At 39.6% G+C, this 23,413-nt stretch overlaps 3 protein-coding genes across 3 annotated transcripts; 2 read left to right on the top strand and 1 right to left on the bottom strand.

Annotated features, from left to right (window-relative positions):
• The first annotated feature begins 279 nt into the window (after positions 1 to 279).
• Positions 280 to 8,549, top strand: rhag (Rh associated glycoprotein). Its single transcript, XM_070926187.1, has 10 exons — positions 280 to 542; positions 4,210 to 4,393; positions 4,625 to 4,775; positions 4,904 to 5,051; positions 5,364 to 5,530; positions 5,631 to 5,768; positions 6,188 to 6,309; positions 6,453 to 6,526; positions 6,682 to 6,755; positions 7,001 to 8,549. Exons 1-10 carry the CDS (start codon positions 362 to 364, stop codon positions 7,073 to 7,075), a joined length of 1,314 nt encoding a protein of 437 aa, XP_070782288.1. The 5' UTR covers positions 280 to 361; the 3' UTR covers positions 7,076 to 8,549.
• A 2,287-nt stretch (positions 8,550 to 10,836) lies between these two features.
• On the top strand, positions 10,837 to 13,894 carry LOC139302642 (protein FAM133). The gene is made up of 7 exons (XM_070926344.1): positions 10,837 to 10,846; positions 10,880 to 10,885; positions 10,976 to 11,146; positions 11,305 to 11,366; positions 11,481 to 11,570; positions 11,954 to 12,043; positions 12,147 to 13,894. The coding sequence occupies exons 1-7, from the start codon at positions 10,837 to 10,839 to the stop codon at positions 12,195 to 12,197; spliced, it is 480 nt and encodes a 159-aa protein (XP_070782445.1). The 3' UTR covers positions 12,198 to 13,894.
• Positions 13,895 to 14,244: 350 nt separating this feature from the next.
• On the bottom strand, positions 14,245 to 17,574 carry rd3 (retinal degeneration 3, GUCY2D regulator). The gene is made up of 2 exons (XM_070926422.1): positions 17,285 to 17,574; positions 14,245 to 14,611 (listed from the first exon to the last, which is right to left on the bottom strand). Exons 1-2 carry the CDS (start codon positions 17,572 to 17,574, stop codon positions 14,245 to 14,247), a joined length of 657 nt encoding a protein of 218 aa, XP_070782523.1.
• Between the last annotated feature and the right edge of the window lie 5,839 nt (positions 17,575 to 23,413).

Consider the following 23,413-nt stretch of genomic DNA (forward strand, 5'->3'; position numbering starts at 1 on the left):
CATTTAAGTTAAGTCAACAAGTCAACAAACATGACTTTGACAGTGAAAAATGAGTGGGAAGGAGCAGTCATTAAGTGTTTCTCTGTGTCATTACGTTTGTGTTTTGCTTTGTCCCCTCCGACGTCCAGAGAGGAAACCCATCCCCATGAACAAAGTGCATGAAGGGGGGTGTTCACCACCCAGGCCCCAGTCTTCTGCCCTGTCATTGGTCACCACGAAACCTGCATCAGTTTAAAACCAGACACCCACTTTCTTCCCTCCCTTCACACAGCACAACCCCTAAAAACGACAGATAGGGAGGGATAGACAAACAGTGTGTGTGTGTGTCAGACTGTGAGAGATATCCAGAGTTGGTCTCAGGATGCCTGCGTACGCCACCAACATGAGGTTGAAGTTCCCCATTGTGGCCTTGGTTTTGGAGATTATCACCATCATCCTGTTTGCAGTGTTTGTTGTCTATGATGATGGGAAACATCAAGGGCACGGCGACCACGACGCACACTCCAATGAGACTCACAGTGGACCCATGGATCTCTACCCCAGTAAGTCTACCTGGGGCTGCTGGCTGAGGGATGCTCTGCTACTGGATTATCAAGTTTTTTTTTATCTGATGGTTCTAACACATTGCTTTTGTTGCAGCTTTGAGGTTTACATTCTTGTTAATTTGTGAAAATTCACCCTAAAACCAGTTCAAATATCCAGCTAAGCTTTGTGACAGAGGCAAGGACCCGGAAAGTTAGATCATTGTGCAAGTGGTTCTTCTAACTCAGGGTGATTTTCAGTAGAATATGGCAAAATACTCACATTTATTAATGTTTGGGAAAATGCTGAAATTAAGCTTATTCCTAATTTAAATTTTTTATTAATTAATTAATTATAATAATTTAATAAATATACAACTCTTCCATATTTCCAAGCTTTAGTTCTCCAGTCTCTAGAACTTTGAAGTGTTGAGTGAACTGAAAAAGGCCTTCCTTCATTGGCTTAATGTGAAATCTGTTTTAAGGACGTAATTTTCCTATTACTTACAAATAGGAATAAAAGAATTTGGAGGTCTGCTGAAAGCAATAAGAGGAGTCATGGGGTCGCATTCTCCCCGTCACACAATCTATTCATACACATGCAGCTGAGGACTCGAGAGGATCCTGCAGCGAAAAGTGTCAGGTCTCCTACAGAGGAGGTCCCATGTGATTTGAATTAAAGTCTCAAACAGAGAGAAAATAAAGAACAAAGACAGATGGTCCATGGAGCATAAAAAAAGATTTGGTTTTGGTTTCAACTATGGCACTTAGTGAGCACAGAGCGGTTTCTACAGTTGAGAGGTTTCTTTGCATCTTTATCTGCATTAAGACAGTTGCAACTATAAACTGCTGATTTACTGTATGAATGTCTGCTCGTGACTGGGCGGGGCAGGTGTGGCCCATAGAGATTAGCTCAATGGTCAGCATTAAGGCAGAGCATATCTTCTACTTCAGAGGGGATGTTTTTGCTATAAACATTGTCAAACAATATAGTCTTCTTTAGAATTTCTATCACTATTCTGGTTTCTTCTTTACTTTGTATTATTCTGGGCAAAAGTTAAAATTCAAAGATGTTTAAAGACATACAAATATTCTGCTTTGAATAATAATTTGTGTCTGATATAGTTTTCCAACAAAATAGAGAGATTTTCCAGTGCCAACAATCCAAAATTGCCATTTTGAGATGTTAAGAGACATATCTGCAAATGCCTTGATCAAACTTGCTTCTAGCACAGCAGGCTCAGTGAAGTATTTTAATTGTGCTGAATGAGGTGAAGCCATGACCATTCAAAATGCGATTGGGACGTCGTGAAGGCTTGTGGTTTGCGTGTGGAGAGATCCGCTGTCCAACGCATACCAGACATCTGTAATTATAAGTTCAAAGGAAGACAAATAAGCAGAGAAATGTGGAATGGAGCGAGTAAAAGCTATCGCAGCTTTATCAACATGGAGCACACCAGTTCATTTTTAAAACAATGTAAATGACAAACAAATTCTGGTTGTGTGGTACGACGAAAACAATGCATACGTTTCTAATTAAGACTCTTGGAAAGTAATTTTATCTGAATGAGGAGTTGATTTTTAGAATGAAAACATCAAAGGCGAGGACATTTTGCTCCACAATTTAAAAAATGAATTTATTTTTTTTTTACACTGGTTGCATCACTCCTCTACAGCCTGCACTACAGTAGGTCCTGAGGGGATTCCCTCTCTCTTGGCTCACCCAATTCTTCAGAAGATTACAGAGCGTTACCTAACATCTGGGCGTGGTGCCAGTCACTGTGGCAGCTTTCCAGCTTTACCTCCTCCCCATCCTCAATCTACTGTTCACTCGAAGCCCCTACTACAAGGAAGGTTACAAGGAAAGTCTGAGTCACCCAGCTGTGAATGTGAGGGGGGTCAAAGTGCAAGTTGAAGGGCAAACAGGTTTTCTTCAAAAACAGATCCATGGATGTGAGCCAAATCAGACACCTCGACTCTCTGTTGCAGATATCATGCTGACCACATGTTATGCAGCATTAAACAGGGACCCATCAGGATTTCATCAACACAAATTTCACCATTGTTTTCTTGTTAAATCTTACAGACTCTTCATGGGTGGTTGGACACTAAAAGCCACAAAATTTGCCACAACTGAACATGAAATGAGTGAAGAATGCCATTTCAAAAGGATGACATTTACACAACTGTTTGTAAAGTGATTGATTAAGTTAGTGTATTGCTTTTTGAGAGAATGCAATGCATGACATTAATCATCCCTGAAAACACACTGATGATAAGAGCAAAGAATCGCATAGCAAGATAATAGTGACCCTCTGTCCTGTGTTGTTTTACGATTGTGAACCGTGGATCAGCAGATTATTTTTACCTAAGTAAATTAGAGTATGAGTGAAGAATGCCATTTCAAAAGGATGATATCTAGGTAACTGTCTGTAAAATGATTGACTAAATTAGTATCACTTTTACCAAGCAGTGGAGAACATAAACATTAGGCTGATAAGATGAGATATGACTTTAATCTTCCCTAAATATAGACTGATGATACTCTACTGAGCAGATTTGAGCAGTTCAGTTTGTAGCAGATTTTCTGTACTATATGGAAATGTAGCCTGGAGTAATCAACTGTACTTTGTTTAATCTGTAAAAAACTGAAGTGTACAAGCGACATGTGGTTTTACGGGGGGTTATGTGCCGGACTATTTCTTGGCTGGGTGCAGTGACTTCATGTAGTCTCCTAAAATGTCAAACTTTTCCTTTAAGAGTGCAGAGCAGCAGTAAATGTCTGTCCCCTAACCCTAACCCTTTTTTAAAGACGAAAGTAAGTATGTCCTGTCTAGACAATAGTGGCTACGTCCATACTCATTAGAGACTGAGGAAATGAAGCACATTGTTTCTCAGCCTCCGCACACCTCCACCTTGATGTGTTTTCCACATGAAGGGCTCATCATATGAAGCTTAAAGGTTTTTAGGAAACGGGAGTCCCACTTCCTGTCAGGACGATGACTGTTGGAGGGAGCGCCCAGTTCTACGCAAATCCCCCCAAAATTACCTGGCCTTAACCCAGATTCATAGAGCATCTCCACTTACAGCTTAAGTGGAGATGTGACATGTTTTGTGTGTTCTTACTGCTGAGAACATAGTGAAAACACCATGTATGTATAATGAAACATGGGATATGATCCAAACAACAAACCCTGCCGTCTTTGTCCGACTTATCAACTGAGACTAATAGATGAGGGTGTGCTAAACGTCCCCTCCCCCCGGGTCTTCATAAGTTTAAACTTATTAAGATCATATGCACTTAATAGAAACAGCACAAGGCCACAATCTCAACAGGAACAGCAGGATGTATTTTCCCAGAATCCCATTCATAGTGTGATTGAATTGCTTTTCCAGCTAACAGGTCACGGCTGACAATACAGCCCCTGTGGAGGGAAATGGCTCCTGTGAAGTCCAGTAACTGCTCAATAAATCATTTGACTATGACTACAAAGTCAGGAGCATACCACTGTGAACAGCAAAGTCGTAGCAAATGGCTGATTTCTAAGTGAAGGCTACGTATCAAGTTGTTTCATCTGATTCAATTTCATGTCCACATTTAGCTGAGGCTAAAGTGGGACTCTCACAACAAAGCAGGGCCCTGTTATCGACTCAGCAGCGGAACTGACCTCCCTCCTAATGTCTCCAGTGTTTCAGGATGTCCACGTCATGATCTTCATCGGCTTCGGCTTCCTGATGACCTTCCTGAAGAGATACGGGTTCAGCAGCGTGGGCGTCAACTTACTCCTGGCTGCCTTCGGCCTGCAGTGGGGCCTCCTCATGCAGGGCATCTGGCACTTGGATGATGGCAAGATCAAAGTCAGCATCTTCAAGTACGAATGCCGTATCTGCTCGTGTTGGCTTTCAATAATATCCTGATGAACATTTATCCAGTATACATCACAAACTTTGAGGCTGCTCAGATAAATGTTGGCTGTTGAGTAGCTCTGACATGTCACTTTAAGTTCAGTATTTTGGTTGAACTGTGCTGTGTTCCACCTCTTCTCCTCATTATCCCATAACTTCTGTTTTCCTAAAGGCTTGTTTTCTTCCCTATCCTGCAGAATAATCAACGCCGACTTCAGCACAGCTACAGTTCTGATCTCCTTCGGAGCCGTTCTGGGTAAAACCAGCCCTGTGCAGCTCCTCATCATGACCGTGCTGGAGATAACCATCTTCTCCATCAATGAACATCTGGTGGCCGAAGTCCTCGGAGTAAGTACACAATGACACACGTGTTGATGAACTACATGAGCAAAACACAGCACGACTTCCTGCATTATGATGAACATGGATTGTTGTGACTGTACTGTTACAGGCCTGAATCACCTTTTCTTTCTCAGGCTAATGATGTTGGAGCATCCATGATCATCCATGCTTATGGAGCCTACTTTGGGCTGGCGGTGGCTCGAGTACTTTACCGACCAGGTTTAAGAAACGGACATGACAATGACGGATCTGTTTATCACTCTGATCTGTTTGCTATGATTGGTAAGATCCAGTTACACTTTAAACTAAAGTATTCATTAGTCATCTGTTTCAGCAGTAATGTTGTATTTGGCTGTAATTGTCTCTCATTGGCCTCCTGCACATGTATGACTTGTGCCACCTAGTGGACATATATAACCATGCAGCATGTAAAGTGATACAGCAATATTGACCTCTACTGTGTATCAATCCTGTTCAGCAAAAATCAATATGAGTACTTCAGTCTATAATGATCTAAGTTGCAGTGTGATTTGATATGAATGATATTTTCATGATGAATGGGCTGAAACGTTTCTTCGTCACCCTTATCTACAGGAACCGTCTTCCTGTGGATGTTCTGGCCCAGTTTTAACTCGGCCATCGCTGACCCGGGCTTCACTCAGCTCACAGCAGTGATCAACACCTACCTCTCCCTGGCGGCCTGTGTGCTCTCTGCCTACGCCATCTCCAGCCTCGTGGAGCACAAAGGAAAACTGGACATGGTCAGATCACTTCCCTTTAATATCCACAATAACACTATTTCAAGAATATAAAAAAACAAATCCAGTTATAAGCTTGTTTTCTTATCTTTATATACTACAGGTGCACATTCAGAATGCAACCTTGGCCGGAGGCGTTGCCGTGGGAACATGTGCAGACATGAACATCGGGCCATTTGGGGCAATGCTGATTGGATTTGTGGCTGGCATCGTCTCCACCCTGGGCTTCAAGTACCTAACTGTGAGTTGAAATCCAAAGCAAATGTGCAAAATAAAAAAGGCATCGAAAGAGATTTTGAATAACAGTTTCATTATTTTATAAGTTATAATTTTTCAAAACGTATGGTGTAAACGATTAGGCAATTAATCGATTAGTCTGTTTCCAGAAAATCTGCTAAATTTAAAGTAATTTTTAAGCAAAAATGGAAAACAAAATCCCTGGTTTCAGCTTCTCAAATGTGAATATTTTCTGGTTTTCTTACTCTTCTATGATAGTAAATTGAATATCTTTGGGTTTTGGCTGTTTTGGTCAGATAAAATGAGACATTCCAAAACGTCACTTTGGGCTCTGTGAAGCTGTGATGAGAATTTTTTTTTTAAATCAAAATGCATGTTTCACCTTTTGAAAAGACACTCATTTGTTTTTTTTCTCCTGTGTAGCCCATCCTGGCATCCAACCTGGGCGTCCAGGATACCTGCGGTGTCCACAATCTGCACGGCATGCCCGGCATCCTGGGCGGGTTGGCTGGTATTGTGGCTGTGGCTTTGGGGAAAAAGGAGGGGTAAGGGCCATTTTACTCACCACATATACATATAATAATATACAAACACACACACATAAACTATTGTAGCTTTAAGTAATTTTATGCCTCAGTTACATGTCAGCTCTTACATTTGTGTCTTCCCTCCTCCTCCTCTTCTTCAGAGGTGATGCTGCCATGCAAGCTGCTGCCTTGGCTTCATCCCTCGGGTTTGCTTTGGTTGGAGGTGCTATTACAGGTGGGTGGAGATGAAAAATGAGACCATCAATGTGACACATTGAACAGTTAAACTCCTGAGAGCAGGGTTTGTGACTCAATGGAAAGGTCAGGGCTCTTATGATTTAGCAGAAGGGCAACATCCGAGTGATCAAACAATTCATTTTCTTCTTCAAGGTTTAATAATGAAGTTGCCGTTCTGGGGACAGCCTCCAGACCAGAACTGCTTCGACGACTCTATTTACTGGGAGGTAAGAAATCCCACTCCTCGTAAATATTATCTAGTTTCTGACTGTCGAGCATCACAAGTGATAAGATTCAGTAGCCCAATATTTTTATATTAAGTTATTATATTAGTAGTTTGGGGATCTTATTAGATGGGTGTGGTTATAATCAAGATTTAATCTGCTGGTAAACTCCACATCATGCACACATGTCTTATTTAGGGCTCTTTCATTATGCTACAGACAAATCATTTGGATTGCATGTTTTCCAGGTTCCTGCGGAGGAGGAGGAGAATGAGGAGAGCTTGGCTCAAGCCGATCACTCAAAGAACAAAGCAGAGGTTTAAATATCTGCCCACGAACCACTGGGCTAGAAATGAAGACGTAAAGGATCATTAATCAGCTACACCATGTCCGCAGATATCAATTTCTCAGTTATATTAATGTGATGAAAAACTAAACCGTTTACTCCCTCAACTTTTGAAACTGTCTTGTGAGTACAAAGTGTATTTTTCATCATAGTACAGTTTGAATTTGTAAGTTTTAAGAAGGGCAGTAAAAGGTTTCAACAATAGAGACTCCACAATATACATGGGTCATTATATTCTAGATTGGTTAATCCCATTTACATTAAGAAAAAACCTTTTTAAGAATTTGAAAGGAGAACAGCGACCTTCAGGGATTTTTTACACTGAAAATTGTGATTAATCATTTCCATGAGCCACTGTAGAAGTGGGTCACACCAAAGCTTCAGTGCTGATACACAACTACTTCCATAAGCTTTTTTTCTTTTTCTTTCATTTTCATATTATAAAACGCATAAAGGCATGTTTTAAGATATTAGTATAGTGTGTATTTTTCTTCATACATTCTTGTATATGTATTTCTGCTGAGGCTCAGGTCGAAGAGGGGAGTTAAACCTGCTTTGATCTGCTGCTTCACGTCACCTCACTGGAGCCCAGTCCTTCTGCAAGGAGTCAGAGTCAGACTGCGTGAAACCAGTGAGGCTCTGACATGGGCAGGGATAGTCGCATGTTGTGTCGTAACTAATGAACCTTCACGTTGCTTATCACATGTTGCTTACAATCATTTTCTATCTATCTAAGGGCAGCTGCACAATTTCTTTATTGCAATGAAGATCACATTCGGAGCTGTGCATTTAGCATTAGATTTTTGTCTGTTTTCTATTTACATACAGTGTATTCTTACATGTACATACAGTTTAGCTTTTAGATGGATTGACATGGTTGGTTGTATCAAGGCCCTGCAATGTTAAATAAGAGCAACAGGTACTGAATATTTTTCAGATATCTTTAAAAGAATTCAACAGGAACTTGCACACTATAAGAAAAGTCTGGCATTTATATGAGGTGCAAATGTGATAATGAACTAACTTTTTTTTTTACCATTTTCACTGCACCATAATATGTATCAGATGGCCTTTTTTGTACCTGTTTTCTCTATGGGTGACTTACTGTTGGATTTTTTTCAATCTGAGTTTTGAACCGTCACACCTGCAACAAACCTCCTGTGTATATCATAGGATTAGAGAGCAGCCATTTCTTGGTTCTTAATATCTTTTTGAGCTGCATGGTGCTGAATGTGCTGAAGTGTTCAACATTAAAAACATAGGACTGCAGGGCTAGATTAAACTGACTACACACACAGTAGTGTTAATCAATGATATTTTAGATCGTCAAATGATTTATGATGCCTAAAACACTGAAACACATCAAGATTTTGTATTTTTATACAGTGGGCATGTGCTCTTATTTGTATAATATACTAATACTGTCATAATAAATATGTTTTTGTACAATACCAAGTGTTTTTTTGTGTGGTAGTAGTCTTGCAGTGAGTTCAGACATTACAGTCTTCCTTACATTTGACTTTAACTTGGCACAATTAAGTCAGAAGTAAATGATTACATGTGTTACATCAGCAGATATATATAGGTGAATGACTGGTGATTCCTTGACTTGACCCGTGACAGGGCCAGTTAACATTTGTGGTTTTGACTGAAATATCTCATGAACTATTGGATGGATTGCCATGAAATTTGGTTCAGACATTCATATCCCCCTCAGGATGAAATGAAACAACTTTGGTGATACCCTGACTTTTCCTCTGGCGCCATCAGCAGGGCAATATTCTAATTTGTACCATACTTTATGGCCAAAAACCTGCAAAACAAATGACATACCCATAAGCATCAGCTGTAGTTTGTGTTTAGAGCCATTTAGTAGAGCTCAATGTATCGGCCAACAATAGTTTGTCATAGATATATTGGTATCAGCATATATGTCAAACTAGTAAGTAGAGAGATTAGTTTGAGGTCATTTATAAATGAGTATGTATATCATTTGTTCACCAGAAAGCAATGACGAGTATATCTTTCAACTGTAAAATGTCCCACTTGTTACATATCCCGTTCACAATACTACAAATTTAATGGATATTTATCAAAAATGTTTCTTTATGTCTAAAAAAATATTGGTCGATCAAACCAGATTTTTTTTAAACAGAAAAATATTGACTTCTAGTACTGGTCACACTCTATTAATTTGCAAATGTAACACACTCTTTTAAGATGGTGACCATGGTAAACATTACTTGTGAACATGTTAGCTTTTAGCTAAAAGCACCATTGTGCATAACACACCCCCTTTATATCTTTAAAGCAGTTTCAACAAATCCTGAACATCATAAATGTTACAACGGTAGGATTTATTGCACAGCTGCTGCATTAGACTGCATACGTTTTAACTCAGTGTACCTAATAAACTGGCAACTGTAACGTTAAGTTAATCCTTATACTCTACATAGTGAAGACACATGGAAGGTATTTAACCACATGTTTTGTTGTTACTTGCAGGCAGCTAAGGATTAAAAGTCCTCAGCAGAAGTTAAATGTATTTAGCAAAAGTTAAATGTATTTAGTACATTTGACTTCACATCATTAATTAATTAACCTGTGGCTGCGCACACAGAGGCACTTTACATGGTATTTCTGCCGTTCACCAGAGGGGGCGCTGTGTTAGCTGTCGGCCGTTTTCGCTCCACTGTTTTGAATGTAGATAGAAGCGGTGCATCATGGGATACAAAATGTCTCCTTAGAGTTTTGGCTAATGCCAATTTACGAGCGATAACTGCGAATAAATATATAGTTTACCCCTTTTTTTCAGCGGTTTTAGTGTCAGTATAGATCTCTGATACATTAACTGTATTGTGCTGTCGCCATGGTGGGTACAGAACTTAGTCTTTCACTCGCACTTTGTTAATTTAAACAGCTTAAAGCGCATTTTAGCTTTAGCTTAGTCAACGTAGCCCCGGGAAGTTAACGTTAAACACCAGATGAAGGACAAGTAACACAAGCGTCAATGTTTTCTGAGACTTCAACCAGAAGTTTGTAATTAAGTCACGATTGAAGGCATCGAGATTCCTGTTTTAAATGGTTAAGCCAGGTGGAACTTTGTTGTGTGTAACTTTATCAGCTAACGCCTTCTTCCCGGAGCTCACATCAGATTTCTATGAAAAACTCTCATGTCACATACAAATACAGTTGGCATACCGTTAAATATTTCTCTTTGTTTCTAGTCAACGAAAGCGGAGGCCAGAGTGTCCAGGGTGTCCAGCTCCAGCTCCAGAACAGACGAAAGGAGGAGATCAACGAGTAGAGGCAAGACTGCTTACAAGGCAGACACATGAAACTTACCGTCACATCAAATACTTGACTGGTGTAAAGCCACATCCACTGTGTTACTGTCCTCATTTTCACTGCTGGTTCTTGTGAAACGTTGTTTGCAAGCAACGGTAGAACTGTTTTTATACTGCACACCAGCTATTTGCTGACAGTGTTAATCACATTATCAGAATCAGATATACGTTATTGATCCCCGGGGGGAAATTGTACAACAATTAAAACATTAAGTGCTGTCAGAGCTGACTTCGTTTTAATTTTTTCTCCTGTGAATGTTTTCTTTTATTCTTTTTCTTCTAATTACCTTTTTTTTTTCTAAGTATCACTTTCTAACCTGGTTTCAAAGTGGAAGCCAAAGGGAGAATAGTTGTTACTTGGGTTACAAGTAATGGCCTCCTAAAGAACTCAATGATATCATGTGATCAACTGTTTTATTTTTGACTGTAGTCAGTAGCTGGTGCTAATATCTTACTCTTAAGAAGTGTCTTCACTCTCTGTGCATTTACAAAAAACTTTATCTTTGTATTTCTGTCTTCTGTTTATTCAGGACGAGAAAAAAAGAAGCGGAAACGCAGCCGTAGTAGATCTTCCTCGTCGTCCTCTTCCAGTTCGTCGTCATCGTCTTCCTCATCCTCATCATCGGCATCCTCATCGTCCTCCTCTTCATCAGGTTCATCACACTCATCCAGCCACAGTCGAAGTAGCTCTAGCAGCAGTGGTAAGTGTACCTTTAAATTACACCTGAGAATCTTTGGCTGCTAAACTTCTTATGCAGTCAGTTAAATTTCTCTGAACATTGTAAATCCACATATTAGTCTATTTTTATCATCATAACATTACCAATATCCATAAACTGATTCAATGTATTGTTTTCAGACTCCCGCAGTAAATCCAGAAAGCAGTCTAAGAAAAGGAAAAAGGAGAAACAACACAAAAAGGTAATCTTGTGCATTTTATCTTATGTATTTATAATTTTAAGTAACTGAAATATTTAAAAAAAAAAAAGTCACTCACTGAAAACTAAGTCCAACGTTTTTTGTATCGTGGAGCAGAAAGGGAAGAAAGAGAAGCGACACAAACGTAAAAAAGACAAGAAAGCAAAAGGAGGAGAAGATAACTCGGGACCTGTACAGATCTCCAAGGTAAACTGCCAATTAACGTCCTATTAGACAGAAAATCCTCTTCTTACCTGCATGTCCAAAAATAATGGGTGCTTCGCAAAGCTTCTGTCGTCTCAATTTCACCATGTTGATCATTTTAGAACATTTTTGGAAGTTTTTGCCAGCCCAAACATGTGCAAGTATAAGATGGATATTACAGTTAATAGTTTCTTGTGTGGAAACTTTTAGATCCTAATAATCCTTTTGTTCTGCATTTATTCATATTGTTCCTTGGAAGTTACACTTGCAGTCACAGCCTAATTATGTAGTCATTATTATTATCTAATTTTGTCAGTCAACTTAAATTACATTTAAAAAAAATTTTGTATTCTAAAACCTAAAACTTGCATTTGTTTTTCTTTCAGTACTTGAAAGACAGGAAAAAAGGCAAGTACAGCATGATTTCAGGGAAGAAGATAAAGATGAAAGTGAAGAAGTCAAAGAAAGACAAACAGGTAATGTCACCTTTTTGCTGTCGCAGTAAGCAACCAAGTGTGTCTTTATAGTTTGTGAATTGGTTATTTGCCTTGGCTAACATGTGCCTTTCTTTTGTAACAGCGGGATAAAAACCGAGCAGAACTTCTTGAGTTCTTGAACTCTACCCTGTGATGCCACTGTGGACCCAGTAATGGTGCTCGGGCTTGGACACGTCAGCGGAACTCAGGAAACAACAACTACGCTTTCCAGGAGAACAAAACTGAAGGGTTTTCTGAGAAAGCGATGATGAATACGACTTGCATCGACACACAGCGGCAGCACCGAGCCAGATGGAGTGAAGGAGCTGTATCTCATGTATTGAAGTGAGATGCGTTCAGACCACTAGCTACATTTTCACCATGGTACTGCCCACGTGGCCAGTTCAGCTTAGGCTGATAGCTTTTGTGACACGAGAAGTGTTTATGTTGAGCAGTGTCATCCAAAATGCCAGTCTGTGGCCAACTAAATCAGATGAAGGTGACAATTGTAATTAGACAGCATCAATCACAGCATTGAATGTGGGTGAACTTCCAGTGATTGGCTTCTCAACTTTGCTTGTGGTTTGAACGTGTGGTCACCCCCCTTACAAAGACCTCCATCGATTTACACTTTTATTCCTTAAACATTGTCGGACCACAATGGACAATTGAAAAAAAGAGTATCTAAATTGATGCAGAAGAACCAGAGATATTGTTTTTTTTATGCCATGCATTCTTCTTCCATGTCAAAACTAGGTGCCTACCCATAATCCAACATGACTGCTGACATTCTGCCAGGGATATGGGTGTGTTATGCTAGTAGCGGCTAATGTAGCCTCGAGCTGCTATCCTCAAGCAGAGACGAGCAGTGGGCTACAGAGGTCTGGTAAGATTACTTCTTTGTAACTCCACACCCCCAGATTTTTTTCATGTTCAAACTTGTAGTCTTCAGCCCCAAGCCACGCGTGACATCACTTGAGGCAATATATCAGATTTCACGCAGCTCCCTCTGGAGCCACAGACATTGATAAACAACTTCTTTCACATATATAGCAGTGCTCCCCAAGATGCATAAACAGGCAAGTATTTTTTTTTACCTGCTCGCTGTCGATTATTCATGTCAACCTTACTACACTTAGGACTGTCCATACATTTATTTTTTGTAGATAATTGATCATCATTTTTCCACAGTAAATATTGGTTGTGGGAACCACAGTGTTATCAGTGTGTACTGATATCATAGTTTTTAATGTGTACATTTTGTTTAAAATGATATGAGAATCGTCTTGTTGTATGATGATAACTGTATGTCTTATTCATAACATTCAATCCCCCAAATTCTCTCATGAATATTGTTTCAACATCATTTTATGACATTTGAAATATAGAATACAATCACTGTTAGTCCCCCTGTATCAATCCAGTTTAAAGCTTTATATGGATGATGGAGTGAACCTGTTATGTACTGTTGAATTTTGCTGTGTGACAAACTGAAAAGAAACAGCAATAAACTGCTGGAAAGATTTTACTTTGAAATGTTTCAGTCAAAAACGTCTGGTAACATATAGTGATCATTTCTTTGCGTCTTTTCTTCTTTTGACGCCTTCTTGCACATGAGGAACAGAAGGAAAGCTTTCAGTTTGCTGACCTTGGATGATGAGTTATTGTGCTGAGTCCTTGTGTGCTGTCAGGAGAAAACAAATAGTCTGTAGAGAGAGAGCATGACTCACCCTCTGAATGACGTTAATGTGAGCATTGACTATGACTGTTCATTTGTCTCAAGACTAGATGAGTAACATTTATACGTAAATCTCATGCAAAACATTCTGCCATTAAAGATCATTCACCTCTGCAGCCATTTTGTGTTGTGTTATGTAACAACACCAACATATTTCATTTGTTCCTGCAACATTTAGGACTTAAGAAAGTCTTTAATTATATAAATAGCCCTACCAGCCTATAGTAAATAGCCTTCAATGCTTAGATGCCAATGTCTACAAAATATAAGACGCACCACTGCAAGAGGCAATAATCTCACGCAAGGTTGAAACTCTTTCAAGTCCAAAAAAACACCAAATGCTGGTTGGTCTCATACTGAAAAAGCATGAGGATTTTGGGATTCATCCTGCCTCATCTGGTGCAAATTGGACTGGTTATCAGCATCTGTCCCACTGAAATGTCTGTCCCGTGAACGCCCCACATCAGACAACCTTACTGCTGTTGGTTCCTTTGTATCTGAAGTCAGGCATGCTCCACACCCTCTGTGACCTCTCCTCCCTCTCCATCCCTCTCTCCACATCCTCGGACACGGTTTTGAGGTCGCTCATCCCCGCCCCGTCAGCCACAGCTGTGGTCAGGCCCACCGTGCTTCCGAACGGGTTGATCTTGATCCGGGACCTGAAGTTCACGAGGGACATGCTCATGGCACGTTTGTTGTTCCACTGGCGGGCGAGCCGCTCAGCTTCCTGCTCTTCCTTCATGTGATCCAGAGCTTCCAGGAGGACGGAGCGAAACAGGGCGGACACCTCCTGCACCTCGGGCTCATTGGCCTGCATGACCTCCCTGAACCTGCGCGAAACCAAAAACAAAACACTGATGAGACAGATTGTCAGTTTAATGATATCTTCTGCTATACTGGAAGAGCATTTAAGAGTATTGTACCGATTTCGCATTGCACTGTTATAGCATTATCAGACTGCAATGGACAGCTTAAAAAAATCTAAATCGACAGTTCAGCCAGAGATTCAGGTGTTACATGCTAGTAGCAGCTAATGTAGCCTCGAACTTCTAGCCTGAAGCAGAGATGAGGAGGGGGCTACAGAGCTCTGGTAAGCTCACTTCTTTCGAACTCCACACCTCCAGATCTCGTAGTCTTCAGACCCAATAAAGACCGACTCAAGTGACATCACCTGAGGCAATTTATCAGACTTTGCTTCATACAACATTTTTCACATATGCAGTTGTACTCCTGAAGACCTGATAACAGACTCTGATGTGTAAAATCAGTGACGTTCCTTTTTAAAGAGTAGCTTAACAGCCCCCAAAGATCTTGTTTCTGCTGATCCCCAGTGGTTTAACTTCTCACCTTGCTGCAGTGACGTACACGTGTCTATTGCTTCAAAAACTGCAAAAATTCAAATTTCCAAATTAGGCTAAAGAGCACAGTGAGAGTGAACCAAATCATTAAAGTTGCAGGGTGGAAAACCAAAACAATGAGCTGAAAGATGCTATTCTGTAGAGCGGAGGGAAGCTGCGGAGTCGGGTGATGAATACAGTATCTGTGGGTTACTCACTGTGAGTGACCCATCTCACATTACACAGAGTCATGTGATTTATTGTTTATATAAAAGTATTGATTCTAGCCACTTTAAAGGGAAATCATTTGATCAGAAGTTTAAAATATAAAAAAACACAAAAAGTTGTGTGCTTCCATCCCGATCCACGTACACAAGTAAGAGCAAGACACTTCACCATCTTTAACTGACCGGCGATAAGGTTAGTATAAAACTAAAACATGAATACAGAAATAAAATAATGTGAAAATAAAATACATGAAAGAAGAAGACAAACATGAAGATGATGCACCACAACATGCAGGTGAACTGAAGAAAGAACCTCAAGTCTAGAAGTAAGATTCTCTTTATTTTTATACCAGGATTTTATTCTGGCCTTTTGCGCAAACCAACATCCAAATGATGGCAAATGTTATGAAAGGCAACCTGGATCACAGTCATCATCCCCCCAGCTGTGTGACCAATGCAGAAGTACAATGTGTAGCTCAAAAAGCAACCCGAGAGCCAGCAAAAGTCTGCCAGATGACATGAAAGCGGGGAGCTCTGAGTGCAGGCAACATGGAGGGAAGTTAAACATTGTTCATTTGCATATATAACCCACATTATAATGAAACAAAGCTAAATGAAAATCTACAAATCTACACTTATTAGCTTTTTCTGGAGCTTTAAACTGAATCTTACTGTCTCCTCCTGAGCAGATGGAAAATCCTCCTAACAGAGAGGCCATCTTCCTCTTGTAACTATTTGACCTTTGGATTTTCTTAAAATAATTGTCACAAACGAAAAATTAAATAAGGAAATGTGGAGAAAACGTTTAAACACCCTCCTTTCAGAAAAAAGAAAAAATCCACTTTTCAAACTCTACTTTCTTATTAGCATTTATTTTATTCAATATAATTTCATTTATTTGTTATTGTCCAATTCTTATTATCATTTTATGTGGACCACAGGTAGACTAGCAGTCACTTTGTTGTTGAGTATATATATATATATATATATATATATATGTGTGTGTGTGTGTGTGTATAAAAAACAATAATATAATAAAGAATCTACAGGAGAGGGCAATTTGGGGAAAACCCAGATGTAGCTCTGTTTCAGGGAAAGCGTCAGTTAATTACACTCCACAGCCAATCTGACAACCGAGGACTCCTCCTCTGTGCCGCTAATTAAAATCACACAACAGTTGGCCCCCGTTGTGTTTGTGTGGGACTTCCACTTGGCGTTTAGCACCTCACTGTTAACTCACATTAACACCAGTCAAACTGCTCCCCAAAAACTGTCGAACTCTAACAAGACACCTGAGACCTCGGCAGCTTTCTGTGAACAGATGCTCAAACCAGCTCAGGACGTCTCTGCTGCAGATTACAGGACGAAGCTTAGTGTCTATCTGACTGTCTGTCTGTCTGTCTGTCTGTCAGCAACATGTCGGGAAATCATGTGAACAGATTTTATTTATTTTATTTAGATTTAACCAGGATAAATGGTAATAACTTTGCTGATCTCCTGACTTTTAATCTAGCGCCATCATCAGGTCAAATTTTCAGATGCAAAATACATGATAATAATAATAATAATAATAATAATAATAATAATAATAATAATACATCCATGTTGTGTGCATGTTAGCATGCTAACATTAGCATTTAGCTCAAAGAGGCTACTGTTGAAATGGATGAGCTTCACAGAGCTGCTCGAATGGCTGTTTCTTAGTCTATATTAGTTTATGTGAATTGTGACATTTTAAATTGAAAAGTAACTGTAGCTGTCAGATAAATGTCTTGAAGTAAAAATTAGGTATTTCCTAATGAAATGTAGTGGTAAAGTACAAGTACCTTCAGATTGTATTTAAGTAAATGTACTTTGTTGTTACTTTCCACCTCTGACTTCCTGCTTCAGGTCCTGTAATATTGGTCCGTCTACATGATCAGCTTTTGTGTCTCCTTACTTGAGTATGACCAGGCCGCAGCAGGGCGGCGGCACCTTGGAGCAGAGGTCCTCCAGGCCGAGCTTGTCCCCGGTGCTGATGCTGTAGGAGGAGCGAGGCGTGCTGGCCAGCCAGCTGTAGTCCACCCCGGTCTTGAGGCGCCGGTACTCGCTCTCCCTCTCTCTCTGCTGCCTCTCCGCCTCCTTCAGCTGCCAGCTGAACTCCAGCATCAGGGTGTCGGTGACCACGTCGGCCGGGTCCCGCCGGGGGCTCCGGTGATACGGCTCATTCCAGTTAAACCAGGAGGCCATGATACTGCCCTTCTTCACAACCCCCTGAGTAGGGAAAGACAATCAGAAGTAGCCATCACACTGAAATGATTATGATTGTTATGATGATTAGATGTGACCTCAAATTAGACAAGATCACAAAACATCACTGCCAAGCTGTTGAAATTAATTGATTTCAAAGTGGATTTTTGCACTGGAGAGTAAAAGAGTGTAGGGCCAACAGATTACATTTGCTGCTTTTATTAGAAATAGTGAGTGCGAGATTTTGGAAAGTAACTGAAATCTGTGAATCGCTGTACTTTGCAGAGCTTGAAATGTGAGACCAATAAATCAAACATACAGAGTTTCAGCTGTTATATTCCACATTAATTATAACTCCACATCCTCTGAAGTCTGTTCCACTGAATGCTGTTTCCACATCTGGACATATTTCCAAAAGAGAACGTGGCTCTTTGTTCTAGGTGTCATATCCGCTCCCACAGATGCTGTAATCAATTCAATTCAATTCAATTCAGTTCAATTGTCAGTCTTTTGTTTGCTTTTCTTTTTGTGCAAAAACATAAGAGAAGAGGCCACTGATGAAGGTGTTGTGTCTCATTCATTCAAAGTAAAAGGTTTTCACTTCACAGACTACATGAAGACATGAAGACTGAAATTATTACAACAATTAATCAGTTTTGATATTCAAATAATCGTTTATGTCATTTTACAAGTATAAATGCTAAATATTCTCTAGTTCCAGCATCATATATATCCTTTTTCAAGCAAAAAACAATGAAAAAGATTACAAAGATTATCTAATTCTAGCCTCTCAAAAGTGAGGACTTGCTGCTTTCTTTGACATATATCATTGCAACCTGAGTATCTCTGGGTTTTGGACTGTTTGTCCAACAAAACAAGACATTTTAAAACGTCAGTTTGGGCTTTGGTTAATCAACTAATCAAAAAAAATAATCAGAATCAGAATCAGAATCGGAAATACTTTATTGATCCCTGGGGGGAAATTACACAATTACAGGTGCTCCCATTCAAGAGTAGAAAGTAGCATAAATTAAGAAATGAGAAGTATGTACAAATATGAGAATAAAAAATAAAAAGTATACACATTTACAATATTTAAGTGAAAAATAAAGGTAAAAAATATATACAATAACAATGTATATGTATGTGTATATGTATTGCACTGGTGAGTATGTATATATATGTATTGCACTGGTGAATATAAATAGAGAATAAAGAATAAATAATGAGGTAGTACTATATGACAGGTGAAATAGGTGTTTATTGTGTCTTACACTCAGAGGGAGGAGTTAAACAGTTAGATGGCCACAGGCAGGAATGATCTCACTGAAGGTGCTCTTGTGCCTGACCAGCACATCATGGAGAATAATTGTTAGCTGCAGCCCTAAACTGAATGTCTTTGGGTTTTGAACTGGTCAGACAAAACAAGCAGTGTCTTCTTTTAGTCTTCTTTTATTAAGGGTCCATTTAGTTTTGTAACCGTCTTCTTTAAATCTTGGATTAATCTGTCCACAGCTGCTGCACATGCTGTACACTACTCTGCTGCACCATAGTGGGGGTGTTTTTGTTGCTGTAAATCAGATTATCAACATTTGCAGAGAAGAGCTTTCACAACAAAGCAACAGAGTGGGATTAGTCGGAGGCCTGCTCTTACCTCTGGACCCAACAGGTTCACTCTGAGCAGACTGACCCTTCAAAATGGAGTCAAACACATCCGGCCAAGACAGCCTTTCAAATAGTTACAATGCCTCTCTATGTTAGACCAACAACTGTTATTCCACATACTTAAATGTTGTTTAAAAGGATTATTTTCGACAAATTGTCGCAGCTCTCTCATGTCCACCAGCGTGTGTGAATAGCAGGATAGTGTCTGCAAGAGAAAAATGTATTTCCTGCTGGCTTGAAGTTTCTTTCTTTTCCCGAGAATATCCCTGCTGTTTAGTTTTACAACCAACATTTTTCAAGCTTGGACTGCCGGTTACTTCTGACAGATAAAACACAATTTGTTGCTGTTTACTCCAAAGCAGAATTGAGAATGAACAGTTTAAAAAAAAAAGAAGCATTTTCCTACCTCTTCTTCTTTTTCGTTTTAAGTTTTTCTTGCACACCACAAGAAACAAAATCGCTGAAAAGCAGAATTAGAAGAGTCCTCAGAAACCAGGTACCTAGATGGATGCTGAAGAGACAAGCCTGGCTGAATGAAAAGCAGAGAGAGAGGAGAAATGGATATTCTCTCTCTGCTCTCCCGTCCTCTCACAGTCCCACAGTATTATCTCCACCTCTCTCTCGTCTCTCCCCTCCTCCTCCTCCTCCTCCTCTTCCTCCCAGGAGCCTCTCTGGCCTGCCTTTACTTGTTGCAGGAGGTTGGGGGCACCATCTCCAACGGGAGCCATTGGATCACGGCCCCTGATGAAGTGCTTATGTAGCTTTTTACGATTCGCCGTTGCCATAGTGATGCTCCTAAGCCTATTTGTCCACAATAAGCTCCATCAGCTGAAAGGGAGCTAGAGAGCGATGAAGAGGCAGATAAAGAGGACACAGTGGGTTGAGCGGCGAGATGGAGAGAGGGAGATAAATCAAAAGCATGTTGTTTTGAGCACAGGGTTAGCGTAGTGCAGGCTCACCGTGCTCTGAAGACAGCTTAGTTAAAGTGACGCGTGGTGCAACATCTGCAAAGGGTCAGCCTGTGTAAATTAACTTCCCACGGATAATGAGCCTCACCGGCCCAGAACAGTCATGCATGAATTATAGGAGGAAACGCACTAATTGCAGGAGGAGATGTTGATGATGTAGTGCAGATGATGGAGAAGCAGAGAGGTAAAAGAGTCCAGATTGAATGTGCAGTCGCTGTGTAGGTGGATATCAAGGTTTGTTGGTTTATTCTGTGTGTGTGTGTGTGTGTGTGGGTGTGAGCAGCTAACCTCAGACGGTTTCCTTCTGCACAGTAACCTCGAAATCCCCCCTCACACCTCCAGCACAACACTACTACCCCCCCCCTCCTCCTACTCAGTGTTGTTGCGTGAAATGCTGGGTTGAACTATGAACTCCACCAACATCCAACAGTGTAAACAGAAAAACAGTGATTTCCAGTTGTGGAAGAAGTATTCAGATCCTTTACTTAAGTAAAAGTAGTAATACTACATTGAGAAAATACTCATTGTGTTTTTCCTGCTGTGACACGTCAAAATGGCGTCTCTGAAAAAGGTATATGAAAACTCACAAGTCAATAGTAAATGAAGCAAAGGTGAAGACAGAGCAGTGCTTCAAATAAATAAATACAAACAAGATACAGTGATAAAATAATACACAAGGAAATAAAACATGCACGTATGTTAACTGTGCTGTAAATACTGTATATTATGCTGTACACAGTCAAGACATAATAGACACCTTTCACAATTCAAAAATGTTTTGTTTCAGAGTTTGAAGGCTGTACGTGTGTGTGTGTGTGTGTGTGTGTGTGTGTGTGTGTGATTCTTTGCACTTTCAAATACTACATACTTTGAAAATAACTAAATAAATAGCTTCAATAAAGATTAATAAAGAATTCATTACTGCTTTCTAGAGCAGCAATAAGCCATAAATAAGGACATTTTATATGCCAGGTTGCATTTGGCTACTGTACGCTTCAAGCTTAACATGCTACATCTTTATATCTACTTCTTTTTAATTCATAATGAAGACTGTTTGACCTGCTGAGTATATAAATAAAATGAATTAACCATTAAGATATTAGTTACACCTATTTTACCTTTTATTGATCAGTCTAGCACTGTATATCTGAATTCTATCATCTCTGGAATCTACAGAGAGTTTTGGTGGCTTTTTTCTTTATTACATCTCTGACTTTCCTCATTGTGGCCCAGTCTGTAGTTGTGTTTACATACAGTTCATGAAAGGCAATGTGTCTACCTCATCTTGAAGGTGACAGATGGGCAGGTAAACTCTCCCCTGTAATCCAAACAGATGACAGTGATAATCCTCTAAAGTGATTCCCTCCATCGACTCCATATTAACCTCACAGAGCGAGCGGCTGCGGGGATCCGGCGGTGCGTCACCGGCCACTGATGTTGTTTGGTGGAGGGACACCTGTGTCTTCTGACGCTTGACAGCAGCGTTTAGACCTCCTCCTCGTATCATCTGATGTGAGGAGTTTGTACTGACCCACAGTGGATTTGGTGTTTGCTGCATTGGGGCTCCTTCAGTGGAAATCCAATAACTGACTCTTAAATGTGTTGCCCTGACTGCCTGAACAAGGTTGAGTTCATTGTTTTATGTTATGTGAGAAAAGGTGACATGTGGCAGGCCAGAGTGCATTCAAACGAATCAGAAAGCGCATTTTATTTGAATTTAGGAAACACTTTACTTTGAGTGATTGAGCATTCATAAGCAGTATACAAACATTTAATAAACGGTTGATAACACAATTGAACATAGTTGTACGCAGATATGAGGACATTTGTAAGTGTTTATTAATGTATAGTATTTGTTATATTATTTAATTATAACTTCTCCTATGAGGACATATTTTATATTATTACAGCTGTGTTTCACTATATTGTCATTCATGATCAGTTTATACACTATCTTCTACTTCGGGGGTTGGGTTATATCTGCTAATAATTACAGTATAATGTGTTGTTAACCATTTAATAAATGCTTATAAATAGGTGCTTTATTTGATTTAATCTCCTTTGTTAGTGAATCCATTATTTCTATTATAAAAGGTATAAAAAAACTTCACTACAGGCCCCTTTATACTGTTGATATTTCAGTAAACACATACACATGAGCTGATCCTGATATATAAACCTCATAATCTCCAAGAGGTGACCAGGACATGTCAGATATAGACAGTGAGTCAGTGTGACTCTGGGGGAAGCACAGATTGGTCACAGGTGCCTGAACAGCACCACTAATACTGGTGTGATTAAACAGCTACATCATGCTCTTGTAATGTGGCTGGTTTTAATTTTGGCAGCTTCTGAGCACTTGACAACGCAGGAGGTCGCTTGACAACCATTAATGACTAGCAAGCTGCAACAGGACACACCCACATCCGTGGCGCCCACATGACTATTTAGGACATTTCTGTTTGGATCTGCGCTGTAAGTTTACCTCATTTACTGGTATGCCAGATTTGTGTCATTCTGAATGTAGCCACAGGCCATAATAATTTTATTATCATTATTATTATTATTAGTTTGAATCATTAGTTTTTTTAATCTCACATGGAGTTGTATCAGAACGCAGTAAACCCAACCATCCAATATCAGAAAATGATTCTTTTTAATTTAATCAAATTATTCATAAAAATGGAAAAATATGAAAACCATATATCTGGCTCAGAAAAGCATGCTAGAAAGAGAAGTTAACGCGAGGCCACTATCATATATAGCTACTTTTAAATGGATTTGACTCTCAGAATTTGCCAGCAAATTGAATGTGACTTTTTAGTCATTTATTGTCCACACATTTAGATCTCTAAGATCTTCTATCGATTTCATGTTTGTTAAAAAAACACCATTGCCCAGCTTTTATTTTGAAAGTAGAAGGAACAGTATAACCTTTCACTTCCAGGTCAAATTGAACACTGAGGCCCTGCTCTCAGTTTGAGTTCAGTGGACTCAGACCAAAAGATTTGAGTGATTCATTTGTCTACAACACTTTTAGTTCCTTCCTCATTAAATTTCGGGAAACGTATTACTGCACTACAACTGTATTTCTGGTCTTTTTTATGTGTTATTTCATTTATCTCATTTTATTATTAAATTTATTCATTTTCACACTTTTATTTTCCCAATTTAGCAAAACAATGTTTACATTACAAAAAACAGCA

Source organism: Enoplosus armatus, chromosome 19, assembly GCF_043641665.1.
Source record: "Enoplosus armatus isolate fEnoArm2 chromosome 19, fEnoArm2.hap1, whole genome shotgun sequence".
Lineage (NCBI taxonomy): Eukaryota > Metazoa > Chordata > Actinopteri > Centrarchiformes > Enoplosidae > Enoplosus > Enoplosus armatus.

What these genes read in the sequence shown, in the direction of transcription:
- rhag (XM_070926187.1), top strand. Translation starts at nt 362, where the DNA reads ATGCCTGCGTACGCCACCAACATGAGGTTGAAGTTCCCCATTGTGGCC. An exon ending in ACAAAGGAAAACTGGACATG is followed by an intron (nt 5,531 to 5,630) that starts GTCAGATCACTT and finishes TATATACTACAG; the next exon opens with GTGCACATTCAGAATGCAAC. An exon ending in ACGACTCTATTTACTGGGAG is followed by an intron (nt 6,756 to 7,000) that starts GTAAGAAATCCC and finishes CATGTTTTCCAG; the next exon opens with GTTCCTGCGGAGGAGGAGGA.
- rd3 (XM_070926422.1), bottom strand. Translation starts at nt 17,574, where the DNA reads ATGGCCTCCTGGTTTAACTGGAATGAGCCGTATCACCGGAGCCCCCGG. An exon ending in TGCGGCCTGGTCATACTCAA is followed by an intron (nt 14,612 to 17,284) that starts GTAAGGAGACAC and finishes GGTTTCGCGCAG; the next exon opens with GTTCAGGGAGGTCATGCAGG.
- LOC139302642 (XM_070926344.1), top strand. An exon ending in GACCTGTACAGATCTCCAAG is followed by an intron (nt 11,571 to 11,953) that starts GTAAACTGCCAA and finishes TTTTTCTTTCAG; the next exon opens with TACTTGAAAGACAGGAAAAA. An exon ending in AGTCAAAGAAAGACAAACAG is followed by an intron (nt 12,044 to 12,146) that starts GTAATGTCACCT and finishes CTTTTGTAACAG; the next exon opens with CGGGATAAAAACCGAGCAGA.